Genomic DNA, 25,213 nt, shown 5'->3' with positions numbered 1-25,213 from the left:
GGCACGAAAAAAAAAAAAAAAAAAAAAAAAAAAGGAAAAAAAGAAAGGAAAGAAAAGAAGAGAACCCCTCATCTGGCTCCAGGAAACAAGCTTCAACCCATTGCACACACCGGAGAGAAGGGGTTTCCCCCTGCCCGCCCGCCCGCCCCCCAACTACCTCCCCGCTCCTGCCAGTGTCTGCCTCTCTGCCCCCACGGGGGTTTATTTGATCTCACATTAACCAAGGAGGAGAATGTGAGAAAAGGGGGAAAATGCCCAGGAGGAAGCAGGAGCAGCCCAAGCGCCTTCCCTCACGTAAGTCATCCCTTCTCCACCTCCTCTCGTGCCATTTTCTCGCCCTCCCTCTCCTCTTTCCCCTCCGCAGCGTCCTCCGTTGTTTTCTGCATGAGTTTAGGGTTACAGAGGTGAAACTGACAAAGACACAGCCCGGGTTACTCCTCGTTTGGGTCTATGCTGAGGCAGCCATGTTGGTGATGATCAGCCCCGTGCCCTTTCTATTCTCTCTCTCTTTTTCTTTCTTTCTCTCTCCCCCCCCTCTTTTTTTCCTTGAGATCGGGCTTTTTTCCCTTTTCCCTCCCCCTCCCCCTCCTCACTCCGGGTTGCTGGGGGGAGGGGGCAAGAGACGGGAGGAGGGGAGTAGTGTGGATGCCGGGTTTTTTTTTTTTTTTTTTAAATCGGGGAGTGGGGGGGGAGGTGGGAGAGGTTGGAATCTTAAAAAAAAAAAATTCCTTGTGGATCCCAGTGCCTGAGGGTGCGGGCGTCGGGGCGTGCGGAGGGCTGGGGGCCGTGACATGGCGTTTGGGGGTGTCGGGGCGAGGGCGCGCGGCCGCCCGCCGGGTACAGGATCCAGGGAGAGGTCCGTCTCCGGCTAAAGGTTGCGCCGGGGTTGGTCGGCCCCGGAGCCGCCGGCGGCAGCGGCGGCGGCGGCGGCAGGAGCAGGAGGAGGCGGAGGTGGAGGAGGCGGCGGCGGAGGAGGGAGTCGGGGCGGGCGAGGCGGGAGCGGCTGGGGAGGGTGTGGGGGCACCGCACACAAACACACCGGTACACACGCGCCGCCGGGCGGCTGCTCCCGCGGCGCCCGGGCGAGGGGGCGCGCCGGGGCGCGGGGGGCGCGGGGCGGCCGGGCGGGGGGCGAGGCCGGGCAGCGGCGGGCGGATGTGGGGTGCGGGAGCTGCGCCGAGGCGGAGGCAGGAGGCAGGGCGGCTCGCGGCGCGCGAGGTCCCTGCAGAGCCGAGGGGAGGGACGAGCAGGGCTCCTGGCCGCAATAAAATGCGGGGTCAGTCGGAGCAGACGGAGCCAGGCGAGACTCGGGCTCTCAGACCCCCCTCCCCGGCGAGCCTGAGCAGAGTCCAGGACTAAAGTGCATCACAACCCTCCCCGGCTGCAGCCACACACACCAACTGGAGACACACACCCGCCGGCACGGCCCGGTCCCCTTCCCCTCCTCCACCCGCGCCCCCGGTCCCTCTCCGCCCTCCCTCTGGCTTTTCTTTGCTAGACTCTTAACTTTTCCCCCACTCCCTCTCCAGCTCCCGCCCCCCCCACCCCAATCTTTCTCCGCTTTGAGTGTTCTGAGATGCTGCTAAAGCTAAAAGTGAAGAAGAAAGAAGCAACTAAAAATATCCCCCGGGGCCGCCCGGCTCCTTGAATGCAGGGAGGAGGGGGCAGAGGAGAAGGCGTGGGGCGGGGTGACGGGGAGGAGGGGACGCCGGAGGCGCCGGAGGGAGGGGTCGGGGGAGACCGAGGGTCAATTTCTCTTCTCTCCCCCCGCACTGCTCCCCTCTCCCGGCGGTTTGGCGCTGCTTGGAGCCCGATCCTGCAAAACCCGGGCTGGGGGCGGGAGCGGAGCCGGAGCGCCCGCCCGCCCGGGTGTCAGGCCGACGTGGTCGGTCACCTGAAGTTCACGGAGGGTGGGGGAAGGGTTAAGGTTATGGTGTCTCGGGCTCGGGTTGTGTGTGAGCTTGTGCGTTTCCGCTGCAGACAGGCAGCGCGATCGATCTCCCCCTCGCGAAATATCCGCGGCGGTGCCTGCCCGGGGGCCGGGCAGGGGGCGCGGGTTGCTCGAGCCGAGCGCCCCCGCGGCTCCGTGTCACCCGGGCCGCGGCCGAAGTGGCGAGCAAGGGCACTTGCAGGCGGCCCGCTCCGCAAACATTCCTCTTTCTTTCCCCTTCCCGGTACGCAGGAGTCGACGCACAGGGCTTGGGTTGTGCTTTTTTCCCCTTCCTTTAAAAAAAAAAATGCCCCTGTGCAGTCCTTTCTTCGCCTGCCCGCTAGAGGTTCTGAGGATAATATCACATATGTAATATATATGCACATAAAATCACTCGCAGGCGGCTGCGTGTGTAGGGAAATTTTGTGCGAGGAAAGAGAAGGCGGTGGAGTCGGGGAGGGCGAGTTGGGAGGCTCCGCGCTGCGATTCACAGAAAACTCGCAGCAGTTGGTGGAAGAGTGTGTGCGTGCACATGGCCGGCCGGCCAGTTCCCAGCTCTTTTCGGGGGCGTGTGGCGGGGGAGGGAGAGGAGGCAGGAATCCTGGGGGGGTCGGGGGAGGCTTGCCCTGCTCGGACAAAATGGGCTTCAGTGTTCTCTGCGAACTTGCCCTTAGATGGCAACTTTGGGAGCTGATGAGCTTGTGTGCGAAAACCAGGGCGGTGAGGTTATTTGGTCATTTTCCTTTCTTCTCTTCTCCCCCTGCTTAAAAAAAATGTTGGCGGGGTTAGAGGGAGGGTAGGAGAGGAGAAGGGATTTATCTGTTTTCGGCTCTGACGGAGATGGACCGCCTTCCCTCCCGTTGTGTGTAGCTCGTTCGGGCAGCTGCAGGCTGCCCTGCTGGTGACCTTGACCCTGACCTCGTGCGACTACCCTCTCAGTCTGAGAGGAAATTCAGGCTCCATTTTAGCTCCTATGCTCGGTGGGCCTCTCCTGCTTGCTGGTGCCTGGTGATTAAGTTATATTTTAAGAGTGGGCTCTCCTACCCTGTTCTCTAATTGAATACTGTTATCCACTCACTTAAAAAAAAAAATCAACTCCTTCCAGTCACATAAAGCCACTTTTACTGAAGTAAGAAGCAATTACCTTTTGGAAACACTGTAAATGTCCCTCCAGTTTTAAAGGGAAGCCTAATTTGCAAAAGCTTTCCCACTTACCTTTCCATTGAATGGATTTTTGTGAATGTGTGCTGCCTGTTCTAAGCATGGTTTACACATGTTTTGTAAGCAATTTGCATTTGGACTAAGAGCAATTTCTGGGCAAATGGTGTGTTTTGCAATTCAGACATAGTAACCCAAGGCTTCCTAAGTGCTGTGTGAGTCTTAAAGAAACTCGCAGTGGTGGGGAGAGGTAATAAGTATTGACTTTGGTAAAATGAGTGTAAATTAGTATTTAATGTGGAATATACTTGTAGTCTTAAATCCCAGTTTTAATGCTAAATTCTTTGTTAATTTATATGTGGGGGAGGGTTTTTTTCTTAACCTGGAGAACCTTTTTGTATAAAGTTAAAATAAAGTCACTCTGGGAATTATGGTTGCCCTGAAAGGTCATCTTGGGGTATTAAGAAGTTATGTAGCATTAGATTTTAAACTTGACCCTAATAAAACAAAGGAGAGATGTGTATACTTTTTTGTGGGGGGGAGGAGAGAGGTTGGAAGGGGAACGTGATGGGGAAACTTGCTTTTGAAACCAAAGAACCCTTCTGAGTAAACACAAAAGTGGCTAATAGCCACTATTGATAGAGCTTTAAGAATCTAGAGAACCTGTAAGCACATTTAAAATTAGAAGTAGAATACAAATTAGATTACAAAAAAGAAACTTGTGAAAACTGAATCTGTTGAAACTTCAGAGTGCTTTCTACTTTCCCGTAGCACCCCCCTTGCCTCTGTACCCTCTCATAAACCATTGCTACTAATAGACTCTATGTGTGGAACCTATTTTTTCCGTTATAAAATATAATACTAGCCAGGCACAGTGTGGATGGACAAAGTCCTCCCACTCTACGGCACAGACACCAGGGAACCTGGAAGTTCCATCCTCGAGTAGATTAGTCCTGGAAATCCAGACTAGCACTTGGTATTATCTGATACCGAGTCTGGGGTGCGCCTCAGCCCCTGGCACGGAGTTCCAGCAATTCCCCAGGCTGGGCTTCGGCCTGCTAAGGTTTCCTAGCTCCTTCTGTTCCACGAGACGCCCATGGGACTGTTCAGAACTGAATTAGCTTTGGGGATGGGAGAGCCTTTAACCTGACACTACTAACCTAAGCGTTAGATTTCTGATTTAAAATTCTACCTAGTCATTTCCTCCTGGGCCTCTGAAGTAAGAGAGAGAGAGAGAGAGTTTGTTATATGGGCCTCATACATATGTAGAAGAGAAAATGGCCTGTCCTACAGAGTTGCGTGGTGATTCCACTGGCCACAAATCAAAAAGAAGTTTTGCACTAGTTTTTGGAGGAGACCTCCAACAAAGGGTGTTAAACCTAAACTGTTTTTTTGAGAAGTGGCTTTAAAAATTATTGCCCCAAATAAAGCCTTTACTTCTTGGCCTAGAGCAATATTATCATCTGGGAATTTAAATAAGATTCTGCTGCTATTGATGGCTCTTTTCTAGAAGTTCTTTCCGCCAGGAAGATCCAATAGCATGTTCAAAAAAATGTCCTAGAGATCCTTTGAACTATACCATGTGCTTATCTGTAGCAGAATCCCAAACTGCATGGCTTAAAAACGTTTATCAGTCTAAGAAAGAGGAAGAGGGGGAAAGTGATACTGTGTGGGTTTGCCAGGCCTGGGGCTCAGCACTTTATGAACATCGTTACATTTGGGGTCACTAACTGAGGAGGGAGAGGGTCAGGAAGGGCTTTCCCCTCTGTTGGTTACATCTGTAAAGCCTTTTACCATTGGCGCCATCCGCACTTTTTAAGATTTCCTCATTAGCTGCAACTTACCCATGAACATGTATGAGTTCAGATCCTATTATATTTATCATTGGAAATCTGCCTGATGCCTGTTCCCAAGGGGGAGCACAAAGGAAACGTTAATAGAACAGTTGTTTTGCCATTCTAGTATTTTCATTGTTGACTCAGTTGTGGGTCAAGACCAGAACAGGTTATTGTGTTCTTCATTAACAAAACTTTAAAAACCGTCTCTTGCTTTCTAGTAAACGTGGGAAGCAAAATGACAGGAAACCAACAGGAGCCCTTATATTTATATTTTTCCATGTCTTTATACATCTGTTGGAAGAGAAAGGGTCGAAGNTTTAACTCTTTCCCCTGCTTACTCTTACTAATTTTTTTCAGTGACGAGGCACTTCCTCCCGACTATGACAGGAACTACAGGCAAAATTTTTGAGTCTGAAGCAATAAAATATTTCACTGCTCCTGTCAGGCAGAGCTAATGATTCTGAAGTACTGCGTAGCAGGCTAGGTTGATACTAGGCAATAATGTTCATCTGTTCTCCTAAAAGAAATCCGTGTACTCCTAATATAGCAAGTAGGGTACACTGAGCCTTCCCGTTAAAATAAGGAAGAGAGTTCAAAATCACATTCCTCCGAATGCTTAAAAAAGTTTCTGATAAAAAAAGTGATTTTTAATTTATCTCTGTGCCGCCTTCTCGCTCTGGGGATGACACAGCTGGTGTGAGTTGACCAGTCTCCGGCACAAAGTGTTAATAAATCATGCCGGAGGAGTAGAAATTGGACAGCTTCCGGCCAGCGTGAGGGCCGACTGTGCATCTGAGTTTTTAGAGCCTTTGAATGGCCTCTATTAGGAGAGGTCCAAGGGAGGTGTGGAAAATCTCTGTCTTGCGAGTGTTATAAAATTAGATGGACAAAGGCCGTGGAAACACCCAAGGGAAGGTGTTGTGTTGGTGGCACAACCAGGCAGGCTTCTCTTGAGGTCAAAAGGTGGCTTAAAATACAAGAAGTCCTATTAATGTCAAGATGGTCCTATAGGGAAGATTGGGTTTGAAATGTGTGCTGCCTGGCTGGGTTGGTAAACCAGTTTATTTAGTGATCCCAGTCTTTGGAGTTCAAGACTGTGTCTGGATCAGTTTGACAGAAGAGAAAAACTCACCCAGGATCACTCACCCTGGTCACTTGCACACCATGTGGCATCTTTGGACGCAACGGTGATAAGGTGTGATGGAAACTTCACTGTGCGAGGAAGCTCCATTGGTTTCTGTGACTGGTCGGCAGCGCCGTCTGTGAGAGCCGAAGGGCTGCAGGCTTATGCCGGGAGAAGATTCGGGTATCCTTTCGCCTGCCTTGTGTGAAGTTGCCTGTCCCTCCTCCATCCTTTTTTAAGTATCTGCGGGAGCATTAGGACAGGAGGACCGAAACGCAAACACAACAGGCTGGAACTGATCTCTCCATTCTGAGTGATGTATTAGTAATTTTCTATAATTTAATCAGACCGATCGCAGAACAAGATAATGATGGTATGACCTACAAAAGAGGACGTTTGGGGGCGTTAAAGGCTTTCTAGCATAAGGTTTTACAAGACCACGAGCTTCGTGGCGAAGGAATAGATTCTGAGTTTTCTCTTACTGGAAGGAAATCCAGACCGGGCCTAGCTATGGTGAACCGTGGTTTTTTTTTTCCCATCAGATTTCATTACTACTGTATTTTGGCTTAGGTAAAATACTCGAGAATCACATTTTAGAGATAGAGGTTATAAATGAAGGTGCTGTGTCCGGTTGCTGATGTATTCTTTTCTGTTCCCTACCTTGCTAGGTGCAGCTAGCAATTCATGCCATCTAGGGCCAAGCGTACAAAATACTTTATGGTTCATGGTCGCTGAAATGTCTTCTGCCATATTTTATAAGAAACTAATGTGCAAAGTAGAGACCAGAAAGAGCTAAGAGTACTCGGCGGGCTGCAGTTACTAGCTGCTTTCCCTCTTCTGTGTAGGAGCAAGTTTTGTATTTCTATCCTCTGTCTGTAAATTACATTTTTATGATATCAAAGAATGGTGTATGAATAGGTGCGGAAGCAGGGGCCTCTCAGATGACTCTTATCATTCCCCGAGGACCCACCTTTGGGATAGAATTGCTGTAGTTACAAGGTAGTTTCATAAAGTAAAATCAGACTTTGGCTGGATACTAATCTTTAGCTGCATGGGTGCATATTGCTGTTTATTTTATAAAAGTTAGCTTCACTGCCATGTATACACACACACACACACACACACACACACACGAAGGCTGCACTGTAGCTAATTTTATAAAATGTACAGTGATACACGCCCACGGTCTGAGATCAGCATGTGGCCTTTAGCAACTCTGCTTTTCACAGACTGACCTAGGGTTATATTAAATGCAGGAGATTCTGTGTGCCTAAAAAGGATATTGTTTCCAGCCGTCCATTCCCTTCTTATTAAAAAACAACCTGCACCACTGAAGTTCTGTCTCTAGAGTTCTTAAATGACGAAGGCTGAGGTCCTAACGCTTCGATGTTGAGAATGTCCAAATTCAGCCAAGTTCTCTCAATCAGCAAGGAAGAAATGTATGGGCCTTCTCTGAACCTCGAGCCTGAAAAAGCAGACCCTAAAATAATCTCTCTCTCTCTGTGTGTCTCGCTCTTGTAATTTCTGCACGGTCAGACAAGTGGTTAGACTCCATTAGAAGTGTGGTGTGGAGGAAAAAAGACAAGCAGTGGGAGAGAGGAGTATCCCAGGCTAAGTTGTCTGAGTGCTCTGAAGAAGTTGGCTTTCAGAGGGGACCAGAGAAAGCCAGGGGAAAATGACCGTCTGCATGACTGATCGGCAGCTCTCTGCTTATCTGAGCTTTGGATACTGGACTTGTGGAGGGTGATAGATTTTTCTGAAGGTATACAGCACTAGAATCTTCAGTTGGCTGGTAGTGTATCTTAAAAAGCTTTTGTTGTTTGTAAGGAGAGGGAGAAAATAATCGTGTGACTTTGCCCTCTTTTCACTATGTCTACTGTATATGGTATGACTTAACTGAAAACAGAGGACACACATGCTTTTTAAGTTCCTAGTGGTTAAGTGTGTGGACTCTGGCACCAGGCTGTTGGGAACCCAGTTCTGGCACTCACCTTGCTGTGTGCCCTGGGGAGATTACTGAACTTCCCTGTCTTTGCTTTCTTCATCTCTCAGTAGTGCTAATGGTTCCTCTACCATAGGGTTATTGTAAAGCTTGGTTGATAAAGATCAGTATCAATATTGGTAAGTATCCATCATATAAACACACATAAAACCATGCCTAATTAGTGCCTCCTGCGTAGAAAGAGCTGAAGAAATACTAGCTCTTATTATGTATATGAAATCAGTTTCCATTTGCTTAGATGGCGATTAGACTACAGGCATTTCTAACCCAGGACGTTTTCGTGATTTCTGTATTAAAACATTTTTTTCCATATCTTTCATTAGAACGATGAGTAATAATATGATATGGTAAAGTTCTTTTATAAGGCTGTTAAAATAGGGCTTGACTAATACTTGTTTCATAGGCCAACAATATCACACTAGACTTTTACTATCGGAATATGTTCTGTGTTTGTGACTTGGCCTGAATTATGTCTAAACTGTGTAATAATCATATGAATTATGACTGAGCTTTACTATAAAGTGAGGACAATAAATCCCTGCTCACAGACTTACAGTGAGATTCAAATGAGAGAATAGGTATTTAATAAATGTTTATTTATTCATTTATTCAACAGTCAGTCCACTGATTAAAATTACCCAGGGGAAATTTATATTGGTTTTTCCATGTGTTGTTTAGGTAATAGTTTAAATTTTGCACCAAAGAAGGAAAGGCAGGGTCTGCTGTTTCTAATTGCAGAGAACCAGGCCAAGAGAACACATTAAATTAATTTTAAATGAATGATTCAAGGGTGTGTTTTGTGTGTGTGTATGTGTGTGTGTGTTGTGTGTGTGAGATAGATCGCATCAGAGGTTACGAGCTAGTGGCCTACCGATGTGTTTTACCCGACACAGTATGTTTAAAAACTTGAGACAGCATTTGGAAATGGGCGGTTTCACATAAAAATCCAAATTTCTAGCTTCTTTTGAAAACTTGGAAGAGCCAGCAGCACGGGACCCACCTCCCCACATGGCAGCAATCTGCTGTAGTCGGTGGCGGCTGTCTCCCTTCCCCTGGCATGTGCTCGTCAGTCTGCCACGGTTCCTACCACTCCGCTGCCACGTCCCCGTCTGCATGTACACCTGTCCGCCTCCCTCATGTATATTACCTCCTGGCCCCTGCAGGCATTTGGATTAGAGACTGTTCTACATTTTCCAACATCCTGTGAGCTTTTAATTCGTCGTCGAGGCTAAGGTATTGCAAACCTCATTCTACAGCAGTATTAAGAAGCCGTAAAGGGTGGGGATGGGGATTAAGATCCTGGTGCCAGATGTATGAGACCCGTCTTGGCTGCACCACATTTTGGCCATGACCTTGGCAAGTGACTGCAGTTGTCTGCCTGTTTTCACATCCGTGCAATGGGGGAACACGGTAGGTTTACGTGAACTGAGTTCCTACATGTTGATACGCAGGCTCGTGTCTGGCACGTAGTATGTGCACGGGAAATGCCGGGCACATTCTTGGATGGGAGGTGTAAATTCATTTCAACTAAGGATCTCAGTAGGATTGCTCTAACTGCCGTGTAATCGACCAAAGACAACTATTGCTGCCTGTAAGTTTCTGATCACCATTAGGCAGCACGGTGATTCTCAACCCTGGCTGCACATTAGAATCACCTGGGAGATTAAAAAATGCAGACCCCCCCCCCCAGCAATTTACATGTGATGGCTCAGAATGGATCCTGAGCATGAGCATTCTGAAAAGGCTGCCTGAGTTATTTGAATGGATAGCCAGTGTTGAGGACCCCTGAGCTTACTGGGTCTCCCACTCTGGGCTGATGCCATTTGTGCCAAAAATAAAGACATGTCATGTTGAGCCTGGGCAGCCTATTGACGATAATTTGCTTGACTTTTAAAACCCTAGAAATAGGGGCACCTGGGTGGCTCAGTCGTTAAGCGTCTGCCTTCGGCTCAGGTCATGATCTCAGCGCTCTGGGATTGAGCCCCGCATCAGGCTCCCTGCTCAGCGGGGAGCCTGCTTCTCCCCCTACCTCTCTCCCTGCTTGCGTTCCCTCTCTTGCTGCCTCTCTCTCTGTCAAATAAGTAAAATCTTAAAAAAGAAAAAAAAAACACAAAACAAACAAAACTAAAAACCCTTAGAAATAACTCATTGACTTCCACTCCTCCAAGTTGAAACCAGAGGGTCAGGGAGGGACCTGAGCTCAGCAGGGGGCATAGACCCCAGTCTTTTCTCTCACCCTTTGCCACCATAATCACCAGGGTTTCTCACTAGCTTTGTGACTTTGGGCAAGTCGTTGAACCTCTCTTAGTAGCACCATCTTGTAAAATGGATAATCGTAGATTACCCACACCTTCTGTTTATGTTACACTGGATTGTTCACAAAGCATTTTCACTGATAACATCTGCCTGTAAGCAGGCAGGAAGGACTCCTTTTCCCACCACTTGGACGGAAGTAGAAACTGAGCCATGGAGAGGAAGAAACTTGCTTGAGGTCACCAGTGTCAGCACTGTCAGGGGCTGGACCATCTGCTGGTCTCCTGAGGCCTGCTGCATCTCTGAGGACTGCAAAACCTTCGTGGGGCCCCGCACTTGAGGGCATGCCTTCGCCACCTGCACTCCTTCTCAGAGACCCTGCTCTATGGGAGGAACCCTTAGGTGCTGATGGAGCATGTTGCTCTGTGATTCACGAGAACTTGTGCCACCAATAATATATTTCTTTCCTCAAAGATTTATTTTGACGTCAGACTAAGCTGAGGGTAAGAGAATTAGAGTCACATGCAGTGACACTTTCTGGGGTCTGAATTACGTGCTCCATATGGAGAACACTGCTTTCGTGTAATGGCCTAGAATTATAGTTGTCTTCTAATCTGTGCTTGTTTGGCCCTACTTGTTAACCCAACAGTCCTCTCCAGAGCATGCAACACAGCTGTATTTGGAAGGAAACAAAGTGTGGGACACCCTCTGCTTCAGGAAATGTTCCTGAAATGTGCTACATGATTTCTCCCTTCTAGGGGAAAGCAAACCTCAAAGGATAACGTACTGGGTTTTAATCTGACCTTAAGAAAGAGGGGAACCAAATTATAGTGAGCTGCTTTCTGACATTGCTAGGAAAAGAGAAATGCCACAATCTAGAAGTGGGGTTTGGGTTGGCTAGACCACTGGATCATATTTAGAGAGAAATGCTAGGCACAGTGGATACTCAAATACTTGCTGATAAGTGAGAAAATATATACCAAAAAAAGAAGTACAAGTATTTTAAATATGACTTAAGTGTATCCATGAAACGGAACCATAGAAATCACAGATATGAATGCTGCTTATTCGTTTATTTTTAAGAGTCTATATTGGCTTTTAATGGCAGACATAATGCATGCTTAGTATAAATAATGAAAACTATGTAGAAATGTTTAAAGTAAAATGTGAAAGCCCCCTTTCCCAACTTCCATCCTCAGAGATAACCACATTCATAGACAACAAGCAGAAAGATAACAAGCCACATTTAAAATTCAGCCTTCATTCGAAAAATGGATGCATTTCAGCGGAGTTGGCTGAGTTAATGCAAGTACTGAATTCAGAACAAGGGTGGCAACACTGGTCTTGTAAACTGATTAGATCACATCTGTACATTGAATGCCAGATCGGGTGCCCTGATTTAAAGGGGGAAATTGATAAACTACTCACCAGGAGGGAGGCAACTAGAATCTAGGCTCTCAAAATCATCATCAGAGGAATTAATTATTGTGACAATTGGGAGTTCTTAATTTGAAGCTAAGAGTGAAGAAAGATAACAGTCATGCCTGGTAACTACATTCAGAAATATAAAGTTTTGTCAAGTGGTAAAGGGAGTAAACTTACTCTGAATTGCCATTCCTCCTAAATTTGTAGTTTGTGTCTGATAACTGGTACTTGATTGATTGATTGATTGATTGATTCATTCATTCATTCATTCGGCAGTAACTTTGGGCTTCTGTACCAGGGACTGGGGATGAGTGGAGTTGACTAGAGCATGGTCCCTACTTGCAAGGGGTTTGAGCCAAGGGGGCAGAGAAAGAGATGGAAACAAATAATTAAACTTTGGCTTGAAAGGTATTTTCATAGATTTATGAAATGCTGAGTGGAAAACAGGGACTAGGACTAAGCAGGTAGAAGTTACAGGGAAGATAACTGATTTTTTTTCAAGATGAGGGACTATTGAATAAATACAACTGTGCAAAAAATGACACAGAAGATCTTGTGTTTACAAAGAAGCTGGTTCAACCACCTGGCAGGGGTGATTTTCTAAGGACTTCAGGTAAAGAGGACTGGGATGGGAGGAGACATGTTTAACTCTGAAATCATTTAATATTATGAAAAAGAATTCTATAAAGCAAAGCCTGCTTTGCTCGGTTTCTCTCACAAAGTCGAAATCTGTTCCTACAACAGAGGAAAACATCTCTCAGTATACTGAACTGAAAGCCTTTTCAGGGAATAAGGGTATATGTCAACATACATGGTGTCACATTAGCTCAGCGAGGACATGATCCGCTGGGAGTTGTAGTCCCTACTGGGTGCTCATTCATTAAGAAAAAGTTTTGAGCATTTACCTGCCTGGTAGAAATTGTAGAGAAGGCAGTCCCTGCTGACAGTTCTTTCAAATGTGACACAAAACAATCACGGAGGATAAGCACAAATCAATATGCTAACAAGAGCACACGACAATATAATATGAATTAGATGTGTAAATGTTCCAGGAAACTCAGAGTGAGAGTGATGGGGAAAAGATTCCTGGAGAGAAGTGATACTTCAAACGTCCTCGAGGAAGGGATGGATTTAGATCTTGAGAAGAGAGGAGAGAACATTCCAAGCAGAAGAAATGGCATTAGCCAAAAGAGGTTGAAATAAGCCAAAAGTATGTGGGAGACACTAAGAGAAGAAACTTAGCTGAATCAGAAGGGTTATATTGGTGGTGGAAGGATAGGAGGTAGGAAAAATGTAGTAGGAGCTGGTCCAGATGATAAGAGATTACGATTACTAAATTTTGTAGTTTGGATACAATACAAAATCAACTGTGAAATGTAGTAGTTTCTTTCAGTGTGATAACAAAGGAGATGGAGGATGATGGCCTGAAAGGAAAAAAAGAGCCTTTTTAAGTAGGGAGGGCTGTTGAAAACCAGAATAGATGAATGGCCTGGCTGCCGCCTTGGAGGTGTCTCTGGAAGAGACCTGCCAGTGATGGGCTTCTCTGGGGCCAGCGCTTGGGGCTGCAGACCCTCAGCCAGGGCTGCCTCGTGCCTCTTGCTCCTTCCTCACCTCTTCGGTTTTCCTTGGCAAGGAGAGCTCTAATGCAGTGCTTCCCTTTGAGGCTCGTAAAGTAGGTGCTATTTACAAAAAACCATACAGCTAACGTTTATACACAGATAATGAAGTGTAGTGGTGAAAGGGACATCTGTAAACCGACTGCCCAATCTAACACATTTCGACACTGTTGAACCTCTGAGGTGTTCTTCTCCTCTACCTGTTCCCGTTATCCTCAATTTTCTGTTGATCGTTCCCCTCACTTTACCCTGTTTTTGCTTGTCTTTGGGATTTATAAAAATGGTAGCACACGGATGCATTCTGTACCTTGGTTTTCCACTCAGCTATTATCTTTGGGAGATACAACCACACTGACGCTTGTAGCTGTGGTCTCCTTGTCCCTGCTCTCGGGTGGTACACTGACCAAACACACCAGAGTGGACGTATGGTTCGTTTCTCCTTCTTGCTGTGATGAACAGTGCTGCTGTGCACGTGCACGTGCAAATCACTCTGTCTTGAGCGACTGTCAAGTTCATAGTGTAGGGTATGGGTTTGCTAATATTTTAATTCTTGCTTGCAAGCTTGAGTTTTATCCTTGGCTACCAATACTGTCAGTGTTTTCTTGAAGTATCAGCCTTACTTTGTTCGTTTCCAAGAAATAGTGTGCCAGATACCCAAATTCGAATGACCATAGGTCATCAGTTCTTCTTTCATTCAAAGTCATGTTCCATGAAAAGAGTGCCTAGTTCAGCTGCCAACTAAATCACAGATTTACTTTTCCTTGAGATAGCCATCACACTTCAGTAACGGTAGAAGTGCTTCATGGACACATTTCATTACGTATCATATTAAAAAGATGTTTACTCAGGGTCAGTCTTTAATAAAATTAATAATTTTTACTGCTGCTTCATCAAAGACATTCTTAAGTGAAATGGACAGGGTTGCTTACTTTGGTGTGTGTGTGTGTGTGTGTGTGTGTTACTATGATTTTGTGACAGTGAAGATTACAGTGATTACTAGGATGGTTTGGTGCCTCTGCCTTGGTTCGAGCTAAGGTGCCAGCATTTTACCCGTTGTTGCTTTTGTATCGTCATTGCGAATGTCAATAGAGTGAAAAGGGCAAATAACATCTTAGAATTGTTATGAAAACAGTTTTGATCTTGAGGACACTGAAAAGGTCTCAGAGACCACTAGAGGTCTGCAGACCACACTTCGAGAACCAGTATCTAAGCTGTCTACATAGGCATGGAAATGTCGGTCTTGGTGTTTGTCTTTCTTCAGCTTTGCTCGATAATGTTATAATGCAGCACTTAGTGAATATTTGCACTGAAGAACCCAAAAGGCAGAGAGCCCTGAAGACAGGGAACCCTTTGCTCACAAGTGTTCTCAGCTTCTCTGGGATTTCTTTGAAGTCTCTTGTTCTGTCTGCAAATGGGAATGAAAATATGTATTTTGCTCTATAACATATCTGTTCGTTTTGAAATAAAAGTAATGTTTTAAATAAACTTAGCAGTTAATATTTTTCTTCAACAGAAAATTTTTCTCAGACAGACAGATATATATATATGTAATATCATTGGTCAGTGAAAACACCTGATGCTTACCGTGACTTCCCGGTATCCCTGTTAGGGAAGAACTCCACTGAGTGCCACGGGCTAACACCTTACCATGGAGAGTACATAGCTGCGTCTGACAGATGGCCAAGGGTTTTGGGTCTGGGGAGCTGGCAGTATTGCTGGGCTTCTTGTGTTCTCTCTCTGGGCTGCTGTCCTCACCAACCATTGACCCCCCACCCAAGAAAGCTGAGTGCGCTCCTAGGTGCCGTGCTCTGCCTTTCCTCCCGCATCAAACCGATCACCAAGTCTGTTGAGTCCGCTGTCGATGTATCTCTAGAATTCATCACACCCACTCCCTGCTACTGCTATAGTTTACACTCCTATTTTCTCCTGTAAGGATTCGTATCTTTGTTTTTTTATCCTTTTGCCTCAGCGTCCTGTCCCCTTCCCTCTACCTTAGCCTCTATGTAGCCCCGTGTTCGCACTGCTTCCACAGTAGGCTTTCTGAAACATTCATGCATTTATTTAGGATCCTTTAGACATCTCCCCAAAGGATAAAGTTTGCTCTTCTTAGCAAAGTATAGAAGGTGCTTCATCATCTGAGCCCCCTTTCTTTTGCCCTGCTGTATATACCCTTTGTTTCATTCATACTGAATTATCTATTTTACAGACCACCATGCTTGTATTTCCTTATTTTGGAATTCTTTCTCTCTATTTCTGTGATATCTTCAACCCATCATATTTGCCCGATTACCTTCTACTTATCCATTAGCACTCAGTTTTCGGGGGAGCCTTTCCTGCTTCCCCACCTCCCCGACTATTGTCTCACCTACTGGGCAGAATTAGGCATCTCCACTGGCTCCCATCAGGCTCTCATAATACCTCCCATGCTACATTGTAATTCCTTATTCCTCTATGTCCTCATTGACCATGAGCTTTCTAAGGGCATGGACTCTTCCTTATTCATTTTTGTACATTCTTGCATGTAACAGTACCTGGTATATACTAGGTGGTCAAATATTGTTGAACGAATGAATGAATGAATGAAATTAAGAATGGGTCACAGGATCAAAGAAATAGGCAGCGTCCCATTAACATTGTTGAATGAATGAATGAGTTGAACGAATGAAGTTCAGAGTGGGTCCCATAGTCAAAGGGTTTTAGAGGTGGAAGGGACTTTGGAGAACATCTGTTGTCATCCTTTCTCAGAAATGAGAACATGATTTGCCTAAACTGTACAGCTGGGCTGGGTGGGAGGTGATGAACAGTGCCACAGACATTCACATGGCTGCGGCCTAGAGATGCCTCAGGAAAGTCATGTGCTTCCGGAGGAGACTTGCCGAGGAGAGCAGAGGCCATGGCCCGCACCACAGGGGGATACCACAGTCGAAGTGCAGAGAGAACTTTTGTGGTTGGAAGTCTGTGGCACATTCCAGACTGGAGAGTCTCCCCTCAGCTATTGGCTGGTGCTCGCTCTCTGTCCTCAAACTGTGCCAAGACTGTAAGATTTTCCTGATGACTGGGCATAATCTACATCTGGATTCCATGGTCATAACAACCAGAAGTTTCCTGTCCTCTTTGGTTGAGGTGATTATGATATAGAGCTGGGTAGCAGTATCAACAATTTTGAGGTAAGCCCTACTGTTTGAAACCTCATGTTCTCTCATCTGAGATTTCTAGGTGCTTGGGAGGGAGGGCAAGGGGACACTACTATTCACTAAGTGCTAACTCTGTGCCAGATGCTTTACTTACATAATTCTGATTTACCTTTGCAATAACCCCGTGAAATAATAGGTCTTAGGTATCCTATTCTATAAAGGAGAGAATAGGCCCGTGGATGGATGTTGGGTGGGTCTATTAGGAAGCAGAGTGGGAGTGTCTGGTGTCTAAGCTTGTGCCTTTTCTGTTTTGTCATGTTGCTTCAGCTTCTAGAAATGTTTTTTTGCTCTTCAAAACCTATCACGGCCTTATTTTATTAATTTGGTGAATTCTTGATGTTGCATTTATTTTATGTACTTAAAAGGAAGAGATCTGTAGTTTGCTAGTTTAACGTTGTCTGTGTTTTGCAGTTTACAAATGCTTTGCCATCTCTGCAGGACCACAAGGTACGGGAGAGGGAATAGGTGTTACTACCCTGCTTTACAGATGAGGGATGGAGGGATGGGAAGCAGAACGTTCCACATCTGTCTGGCTCATCTCCGTATTCCTAACACCCGCTCTGTGGGTTAGTATTTAGTAGGCCCTGGTTTTTGTTAATTAAACATGAAGAGTTATATAGCTGGTAAGTTCCAAATTCAGACGGGAATCCAGGTCCCTGCGTCTGAACTCTGAGCTCTTTCCACTGCTAAACTATTCTGCTTGTCCCGGAGCCCTCATCTGTGGGACCGGGAACCCTCTGGTGGGGCTGTCTGGTGAATTTCCACCATTCTAAATAAGTACAGGTGGCCCTTTAGAAGAAACTCTCTTGTTCTTATTTCTCTTCTTTAAATACCTCAACATAGGATTTTAAATAATTTCCTATCTACCTGACACTTCCCAATAAAATGACTTCAAAAGGATTGATTATCCAATAATGGATTCATAGAAGATTGACAGCAGGAGGATTCCTGAGATCATTTAATACAGTATTTTTCACAACTTAAAAAAAAACCATAGTGGAACCCTTGAGTTTAAGGGGAGCTCCAGTATGTAGACGAGAGCAAAGCCAGGTTGTGCTGCTTAGATGTGTGCTAAGGCAGGAGGTAGGGCTGGATCCATGCTACCATGCCTTCCCTGGAGTTCTCGGGTTCCTTGATGCTATGGTTTAAAAATCACTGGTCTGTTCTTACCCCTCATTTTATAGTGAAGAAACCGAGGCACAGAGGTGCTCAGTGACTCACAGAGGTGGTTGGATTAAGATGATGAGGAAGCTTGTTGTCATGTATCTGAATTTCCAATATTGTTTTAAGCACCATTCTGCTTTTATTATAAAGAAAAAGTGAAGTACCTATTCTTTCGAGCGGGGGGGGGGGTGTCAGCAAACTCTGACCTGTTTTGTGCAGCCCCTTGAGCTAAGAATGGTTCTTACATTTTTAAACAATTTTGTTAAGACAAAAAATAAGCAATGGCAATAACAAAAAACAAAGAATATGGGACAGAGACCGTATGTGCCCTGTAAAGCCTAAAATATTTGCTGTCAGTCCGTTCTCAGAAGAAGATTGCCGACCCTGCTGTATTGGATTCACTACTGCTGACGGTAACGTGGAAATACCAAAAGAATTTGGCTTTCTCTAAGTAACTTCAAAACATGTAGATTTAAAAACAAAGCCTGATTAGTTGAGCATATTTACATCAAAGAGCTTTTCAAACTTGTATTCCTCAAATGAGCTTCTTTAAATGGTCCAACACCTCTTCATCCTTCTTTACAAATACCAGGTTTTGGTGGAGAAAGGTTAGTTAACTAAGTTCTTCAAATACGCAGGAAACATTGCAGCCCAAGGGCTGCCTATAGTTGAAAGTCCTAGAAAATGCAAAGGAAGTGGTGTGCACATTTAAATGCAAAATTAGTACATTTTATAGACCCCCCCCCCCCAACAAAGGTTCAGAACAAGAGGAACAAGAGTATGAGTGGTGTGAATCGCTCCTGGTCACTTTGGGGCCGTACCTATGCGTGCCAGAGGGATTTTTATTGTCTTGAGCCTCTGCCTTGGAGTTGAGCCTCCATTTGTTTTTTATATTTTTTGTTATTTTTATAAATGCTTATTTTCATTTTTTAAAAATTTAAATTCAATTAGCCAACATATAATACATCATTAGTTTTTGATGTAATGTTCGATGAGCCTCCATTGAAGCAGGGATCAGTAAAGCACATTTTCCTAACGTCATCCTTAACACTTGATGTGTTTCCGGAAGCATCTGAGCTTTGTTGGGGGAGTGGCATGGATGTTTTTCCCTGCGGAACATCGCTCACGGGGATAGGTGGCTAGGAAGCAGTGCCAGGTCTTTCGAGTAAAAGACCTAGGGAAGGTTTCTCAGTGAAACCCCAAGTGGACAAGCCCGTGCAAAGCTCCCACCCCTGGGAGTCTTCGAAGAGAATTAGGTGGGTGAAACCATAGGATTCCCAGTTGTTGAGGTGAGGGTCATCTAGCTACAGGGGACCCTTGGAATTGCCCCAGGTTTGTTGGTTGGTTGTGATATTTGTTGTTTTCATTGTCTTTGGCATCATTCATGTCTTGTGTGTGTGCCAGAAGGTGGGCAGGGAAAATAAAAGGAGACAATGGATAAGAATACATTTGATCACTTGATAGCAGCCGTGGCACAAAGCCTGGTCAGAGTACAGGTTAAAGTTGTTGGCCTAAATCAGCGTTTAAAGTTAACTTTGAGTTAGGGTTGTCCTTGTAATCAGTGTCATGGGTTTGTGTGGTTAATCCAAAAAAAAAAAAAGAAGAAAAAAAAGTTCTCTCCCAATTCATTACACCAGTATCCTTTCGTGAAAATGTGGTGGGATGGGGGGAGGGGAGTTGGGAGCTGCTTTCTCTGCAGCTTTTGTTTTATATGTATTTAAGCGCTAAATAAAAAGCAATTCCATCTCCTCTCCTTTGGGAAATCTCTCATCCCCAAAGGCCCATTTTCTTCCAGTATAGACATACATTTTTAGTAAATAAAGGACTTACTGTGTGAAATTTTCCTTTGGCAGGCAGAATGATTATAAGCATAATCTGTTTCATTACAAGGTACGTGATGTCAGCGCTTGGCAAATGTGCCTGGGAAGAAATGTATCATTTTATGTATAAGCTAAGATTTCAATAAGTAGCCATTTATCTCTCTATAGAGTGCTGTTCATAGACGACAGAGTGCATTATTATGTTATTAGGGCTTTTTTCGTAGTTAAGTTCTTTTTTGATCTATTAAGAATTTCCTGGTGATTTCAGTGGTTTGGTAATATATTGTTCATCTTATAACAGGTATTGGTAATGTTGGGATGAAAACATTTATACGAGAGGAAATAATAGTCAAGGAAGCAGATAATCGACCGATTTATCAGCCTTAACAGACAATTTTTCTGATAACGCCATGGTAGCCATGGTAAATTTACTCCTGATTGCTTGAGGGGACACATTCTATATGCTTTTTGTAACATGGAGGTGCATGGAAGGGTGAGGGAGCAAAGTAATCAATCCGTGGACTAACCAGGAGTGTTTTGGTCTCCAGGTTGGCCTTTTGGCCCGTGGATTCACGCCGTATTTTGAACAATCCCTTTCTTACTAATTTGCCACAACATACGTAGTGATGAGTGTATTTTTGTCCGGAGAGTTTGAAGTACCTCTAGTCCTAGAAGCCTTCTCTTCCCTAATGTCTTTCTCCAGATCTTTCATTTGAAAAAAATTTGGTTAAAATGTAGAGGTAGGTAAAAATAACTTCACAGTCTGCTCACAGTCCTCGAAGCCTCAGAGGACTTCACACGAGCAGCAGGGTGGTCAGTTTGTGCGGTAATAGCCTGCTTGTACAGAAACTACCGCACTAACCAAGGCTACAGTTTAGAAGCCGGAGGTGAGCAGATCCAGAAAAAAAAAATGCCTCAGGCCTTCATTCAGGCTTACGTATATTAGTTTTCAGGGGCTGTTGCAACAAAGGATTACGAACTGGGTGGCTACACAGAAATTTATTGTCTCACTGCTCTGGAGGCCAGAAGTCCCAGGTCAGGGTGCCTGCAGAGGCACAAGGAAGACACAGGAAGGATCTGTTCCAGGCCTCTCTCTTCCTTGGCGTGACAGTGTCACTGCAGTCTTCACTGCGTGCGTGTCTGTCTCTGTGTCCACATTTCCCCTTTGTATAAGGACACCCGTCATAGGGGATTCGGGTCCACTCTAATGACCTCATCTTAACTTGATCATCTGCAAAGACCATCTTTCCAAATAAGGTCACAGTCCCAAGTCCTGAGGGTTGGACTTGACCATCTCTTCACAGGGACACAGTTCAACACTAGGTTTTCATCCTTGGTTTGCACGCAGTGTTAATAAGCCGGGTGATGGTTACTACAGCTCCGGCAGCCAAAACGCCACACATTTACAAGGAGGGAACTCATCTCTGAGAGTGTATGTATTTTGAAATCCCAACAAAATAAAGCTTAAAATGTTGATTACTTGAAGGTACTGTGGTACTTTTTGGTTACCTGAAAAATCACTTTTTTGTCAGGCTACTTGTACTCTTCGATTTCCAGAAGATTTGGGCTTGAACCTTGCTTTGTCTCTCATTACGTGTGTATATTGGGTAAGCCATGAACCTGTGGAATCTTGGTTTCCTGGTCTGTAAAATGAAGAGACTATGGTCTACCACATAAAGTCATTGTGAGGATCACATTTGCTGGTGAATATTAAAGCATCTAATAAAGCACCCTGTACATTTTTAGTGCTTTATGCATGATTGTTCATTCATTCAACCAGTGTTTGTTGGGAGGCTCCTGTGTTCCAGGGCTGGTTCTAGAATTCACTCGTTCACTTCATGATGATTATACCATGATGTAGTAGTAGAAGCCCTGGCCTTTGGAGTGAGACATCTGAGCTCAAGTCCTGTCTATGTTCGTAAATCAACCATGGGACCATGGGCTAATCGCTGGCCCTATCTAAGCCTCTGCCGAGAGACTAGCCATAATGACTAAAGCTCCAAGGCTTTTCCATCTCTAATTCAGACACAAAATTCAAATTTAGCAAATAGAGTTACAGTTCTTGGTCTCCTACAGATCCATGGTGTGGTCCAGGGAAGTTACCCTCTGTGATTTAGCCTTTCTGTCTGAAGTAGGGGCAATAGGACTAGTACTCTCTGTTTTCTGATAGTAAGAATAGTAACAAGGGTAGCCAGCCTTTAGTGAGCTCTTGACACTGCGCTAGATACTTTTCATAGATCCTTGCTTCCCCACATAGGGGACATGTTTCTCCAGAGCAGGTGGAAATCAGAGAAACGTGCTGCATCCCTGCAGAGAAGAAACCCTCAGGGGTTTGTGAGATACACCCCTGTAGTATTTAGTAAGAACAAGCCCGGCTATAGTACAGAGTAGAAAGTGGAATTCACATGGCACGTTAAGCCAAGAGTCCAAAGAAATTTGGGGCTTACCTGGAGGGGGCTTCAGCTTGGGTCCTTGGTTCCCCTGGGGTGTTTTTCTCTTTTTTTGGCCACTAGGGAGACTGGTGGAAAAGTTTGCAAAACAAGCTCTTTTCCCTATTTCATGTTTGACTCACATGAGAAAAATAGGATTATCATTTGTAATTTTGAAAATCGTTCTCATTTCCAAGACTGACAAGTGCTGCCTTTCTGATTGTTAAGCGCATTCTTCTCTCTCATTCATACATTTGACAAATAATAACTGAGCACCTGCTCTGTGCTCCATCCCATTCTAAGTGATGAGCGTACAGCCGTGAACAAAATTAAGCCCTCTCTCTCGTGGAGCTGTTCTTCTAATAAACAGTGTTGTTGGAGGGGAGACCTGAGGAAGTAAAGGAGTCATCCCTGTGGCTATTCGGGGGAAATTTTGATATGTATTTATTATTTACTAGCAAGGAGTAGGAGATGAGGTCAGAGGGATACAGATTATGTAGGACCCTAAGGGCAAGGTAAGGGTTTTAGATGTCATTCTGAGAACCGTGAGAAGCCATTTTGGAGGCTGGCTGAGCATAGTGGGGCAAGAATTGGAAGTAGGAGGCTAGCTGGGAGGCTACTGCCATCGTCCTCGTGAGGGCTGGCAGCGCTGTAGCTCGGGGCGGGAATGGTAGACATGGTGCGAAGTGGCGAGATTTGGGATGCATGTGGAAGGGAGAACCAACAGGATATGCAGATGAATTTGATGAGGCATGTAGGGAAAGCGAAGAGTCAAGGCTGGCTGCAGGGTTTTTGGTCGAAGCAATCATAGGGATGGAGGAGCTAACATTTGTGTTGAGATGGCAGTTTGTTCGTTTGTTCGTTTGTTTGTTTTTAAAGATTTTCTTTATTTATTTGCCAGAGAGAGAAAGAGCACAAGCAGGGGGAGCAGCAGGCAGAGGCAGAGGGAGAAACAGGCTCCCAGCTGAGCAAGGGGCAGATACGGGGCTTGATCCGAGGACCCTGGAATCATGACCTGAGCCAAAGGCAGATGCTTAACCGACTGAGCCACCCAGGAGTCCCAAGAGATGGGCAGTTTGATGGAGGAGGTTGGGTAGCTCCTCGGTCACTGGAAGATCTGGCAACTTCGTATAAGAATACTGAAACCGGCTGAGATACCGTTGGCAACTCTCTTTGAAGATAAGGAGTGATGTGTTCATTTGTGTTACCTTTGTTTTACTCGTGGACATTTACAACAACACTTGGAAAATACTGCTGTGCGCAAAATGTGTGTCTTGACCCGGAGGGCCTCTTGGTGCTATCTCAGTCTGCGGACTCTTATCCTCTCCAGACTTCCTCCCATTTCCCCTGTGCCCTCACGGCACCTTTTCCCCAGCTGGACTGGTGACAGGAGTCTGGTTGTCTTCTCCACCCTGGCAGTTTTAAATAACTAGCTGTTCTTAAATTTTCCTTCTGGCCCTGCTGACAGCAGTTGGGTACCCTGGGCATCGTGGTATTTCGCTGTGATCCCTGAGGCTCTGGCCCGTGGGGCCAATTGCCCGCCCGTGGGTTTCACTCACACTGTGGCCTTGGAGCCCCAAACCCCTGAGAGGTCTCTTAGTGTCAGGCAAACTGGTGTGGGGAACATGCTGAGGCTTTCCGGCTTCAGAGGGACAATTTAAAAATTGGCAGGTAAGACCGGCCTAAATGAGGATATGTTTTATGCTTAAAATCATCAGATCGGTTCAGAACAGCCTAATGTGCAGCATGCCAAACCTTTATTTAACATTACAGAGGTCATCCTTGTCTTCCTGGTGCCTCTTCCCTCTTCTTTCTTCTGTGACTCACATTAAGCCAATTGTAGAACCCGCCCTCTGGCTTCAGTGTTAAGTCCAGAGAGCGGAACCTGACCTCCAGCAGGCTCATCCAAGGGGAAAGACCTTTCTCTAGGTGGTAAGTGATCGAGAGTGAAGCCAGGTTTTCAGCCTCCAGGGGAAGGTGGCCTGAGAGGAGGAGGCTAACCTCCGAGAAGAGACGAGAAGCAACAAGAGAGAGAGCCCTGATGGTGCGTTGACATCCTCTCAGATCCAAGCTCCATCGTGCCCCTCTCTGGGTTTAGTACAAGGGCTGAGAGCCTTACCTGTCGCTTCATGCAGTCCTGGTGGTCACTACAACACAGAGGCCCTCCCCTACTCTAGGCAGAGCATCGAGCAGGAATATGAAAATGACCAACTTAGGGTCCCGCCTCAGGCATTCATAATCTAATGGTCTGATTTCAAAACGAATGGGTATGGTTAAGAAAATTGGTAAAATCTGCACTTTAATAAATCAATAGATGGTCTGTTTTTTAAATGTGAAGAATTAAGAATATAAAAACCAGTTCATGAGGTTAGTTTCGCTAACGTATGTCACCTGAATGTTAGCTTACTCCATGACAGGGCTGTTTCCTGCCTGATAGTTTGAGAAGAGCAAGCCCTCCAATACCTGAATTTCCAGGGTCATCTGAGAAAGTCATCTTCATCCCTTCGAGGTCCATTGCCAAAGCCATCTGCACCACTGGAATTGATTTATGCACACACAGCTCTTGCTCGGTTGCTCTGTGATGGAACCAGCCATTGTGCTTCGGACGCTTGGGCAGCCCTGGCTCCCTGATGATTGCAAGCCGTTGGGCAAGAGACTGCTACATCCTGGGGCTCCCTCTCGCAGACAATAGCTCCCTGAACATAGTAAATGCTCAGGAGATGTTTGTCGAATTAAGTCCATTATTAGCTTTGGCTTTGCTCATAGTTTCTATACAGAGCTCCTCAAGCCACTTTTTTTTACACACCACTTTTGTATAAAATTGTGTGGAAAAGTTGGTTGTCCGATTTGAGGTAGGTATTACAGGTACAAGTGATTCATAGGGTAGGGATGCATGACCTTAAAATTAAATATAGATCTTTAGCTATCAATGTGTGTTAGCTGGAAAGGAAGGACACTGGAAGATTTTTAGATGAAAATGAGCCTGATGGTTAGTTGGGAGATACCAGTGAAGACACCTGTTATCAAGAGAAGGTGTTGACTGCCAGAGGACTGGCCATGAATCAATACCATCCCAGACGAGTCCTAAGAATTTCCACCTTGTTCTCTTCAAACCCTCTGGTTAGATTCACAGCAGACCGACTGGTGGGATGGGTGGTGGGTCGATTTAGAAACGGGGCTTCTCGATTTCCATCTCCACTTATTTTAACCTCAGCCAAAGGCATGAAAATTAATAGGTATCTCTGTCTTGCATTTTTTCCC

At 45.4% G+C, this 25,213-nt stretch overlaps 1 protein-coding gene across 1 annotated transcript in view; it reads left to right on the top strand.

Moving 5' to 3' along the window:
- The first annotated feature begins 11 nt into the window (after positions 1-11).
- Positions 12-25,213, top strand: part of LOC103657995 (zinc finger protein 827) — a 157,571-nt gene continuing 132,369 nt past the window's right edge. Inside the window, exon 1 of the mRNA XM_008685446.2 lies at positions 12-294. Coding sequence (XP_008683668.2) covers positions 252-294 — 43 coding nt within the window. The 5' untranslated portion in view covers positions 12-251. The remainder of the gene's footprint in view (positions 295-25,213) is intronic.

This window comes from Ursus maritimus, unplaced genomic scaffold (genome assembly GCF_017311325.1).
Source record: "Ursus maritimus isolate PB19 unplaced genomic scaffold, ASM1731132v1 scaffold_11, whole genome shotgun sequence".
Classification (NCBI taxonomy): domain Eukaryota; kingdom Metazoa; phylum Chordata; class Mammalia; order Carnivora; family Ursidae; genus Ursus; species Ursus maritimus.
Note: the sequence above shows the minus strand (reverse complement) of the source record. Positions and strands in the feature narration are given on the sequence as shown.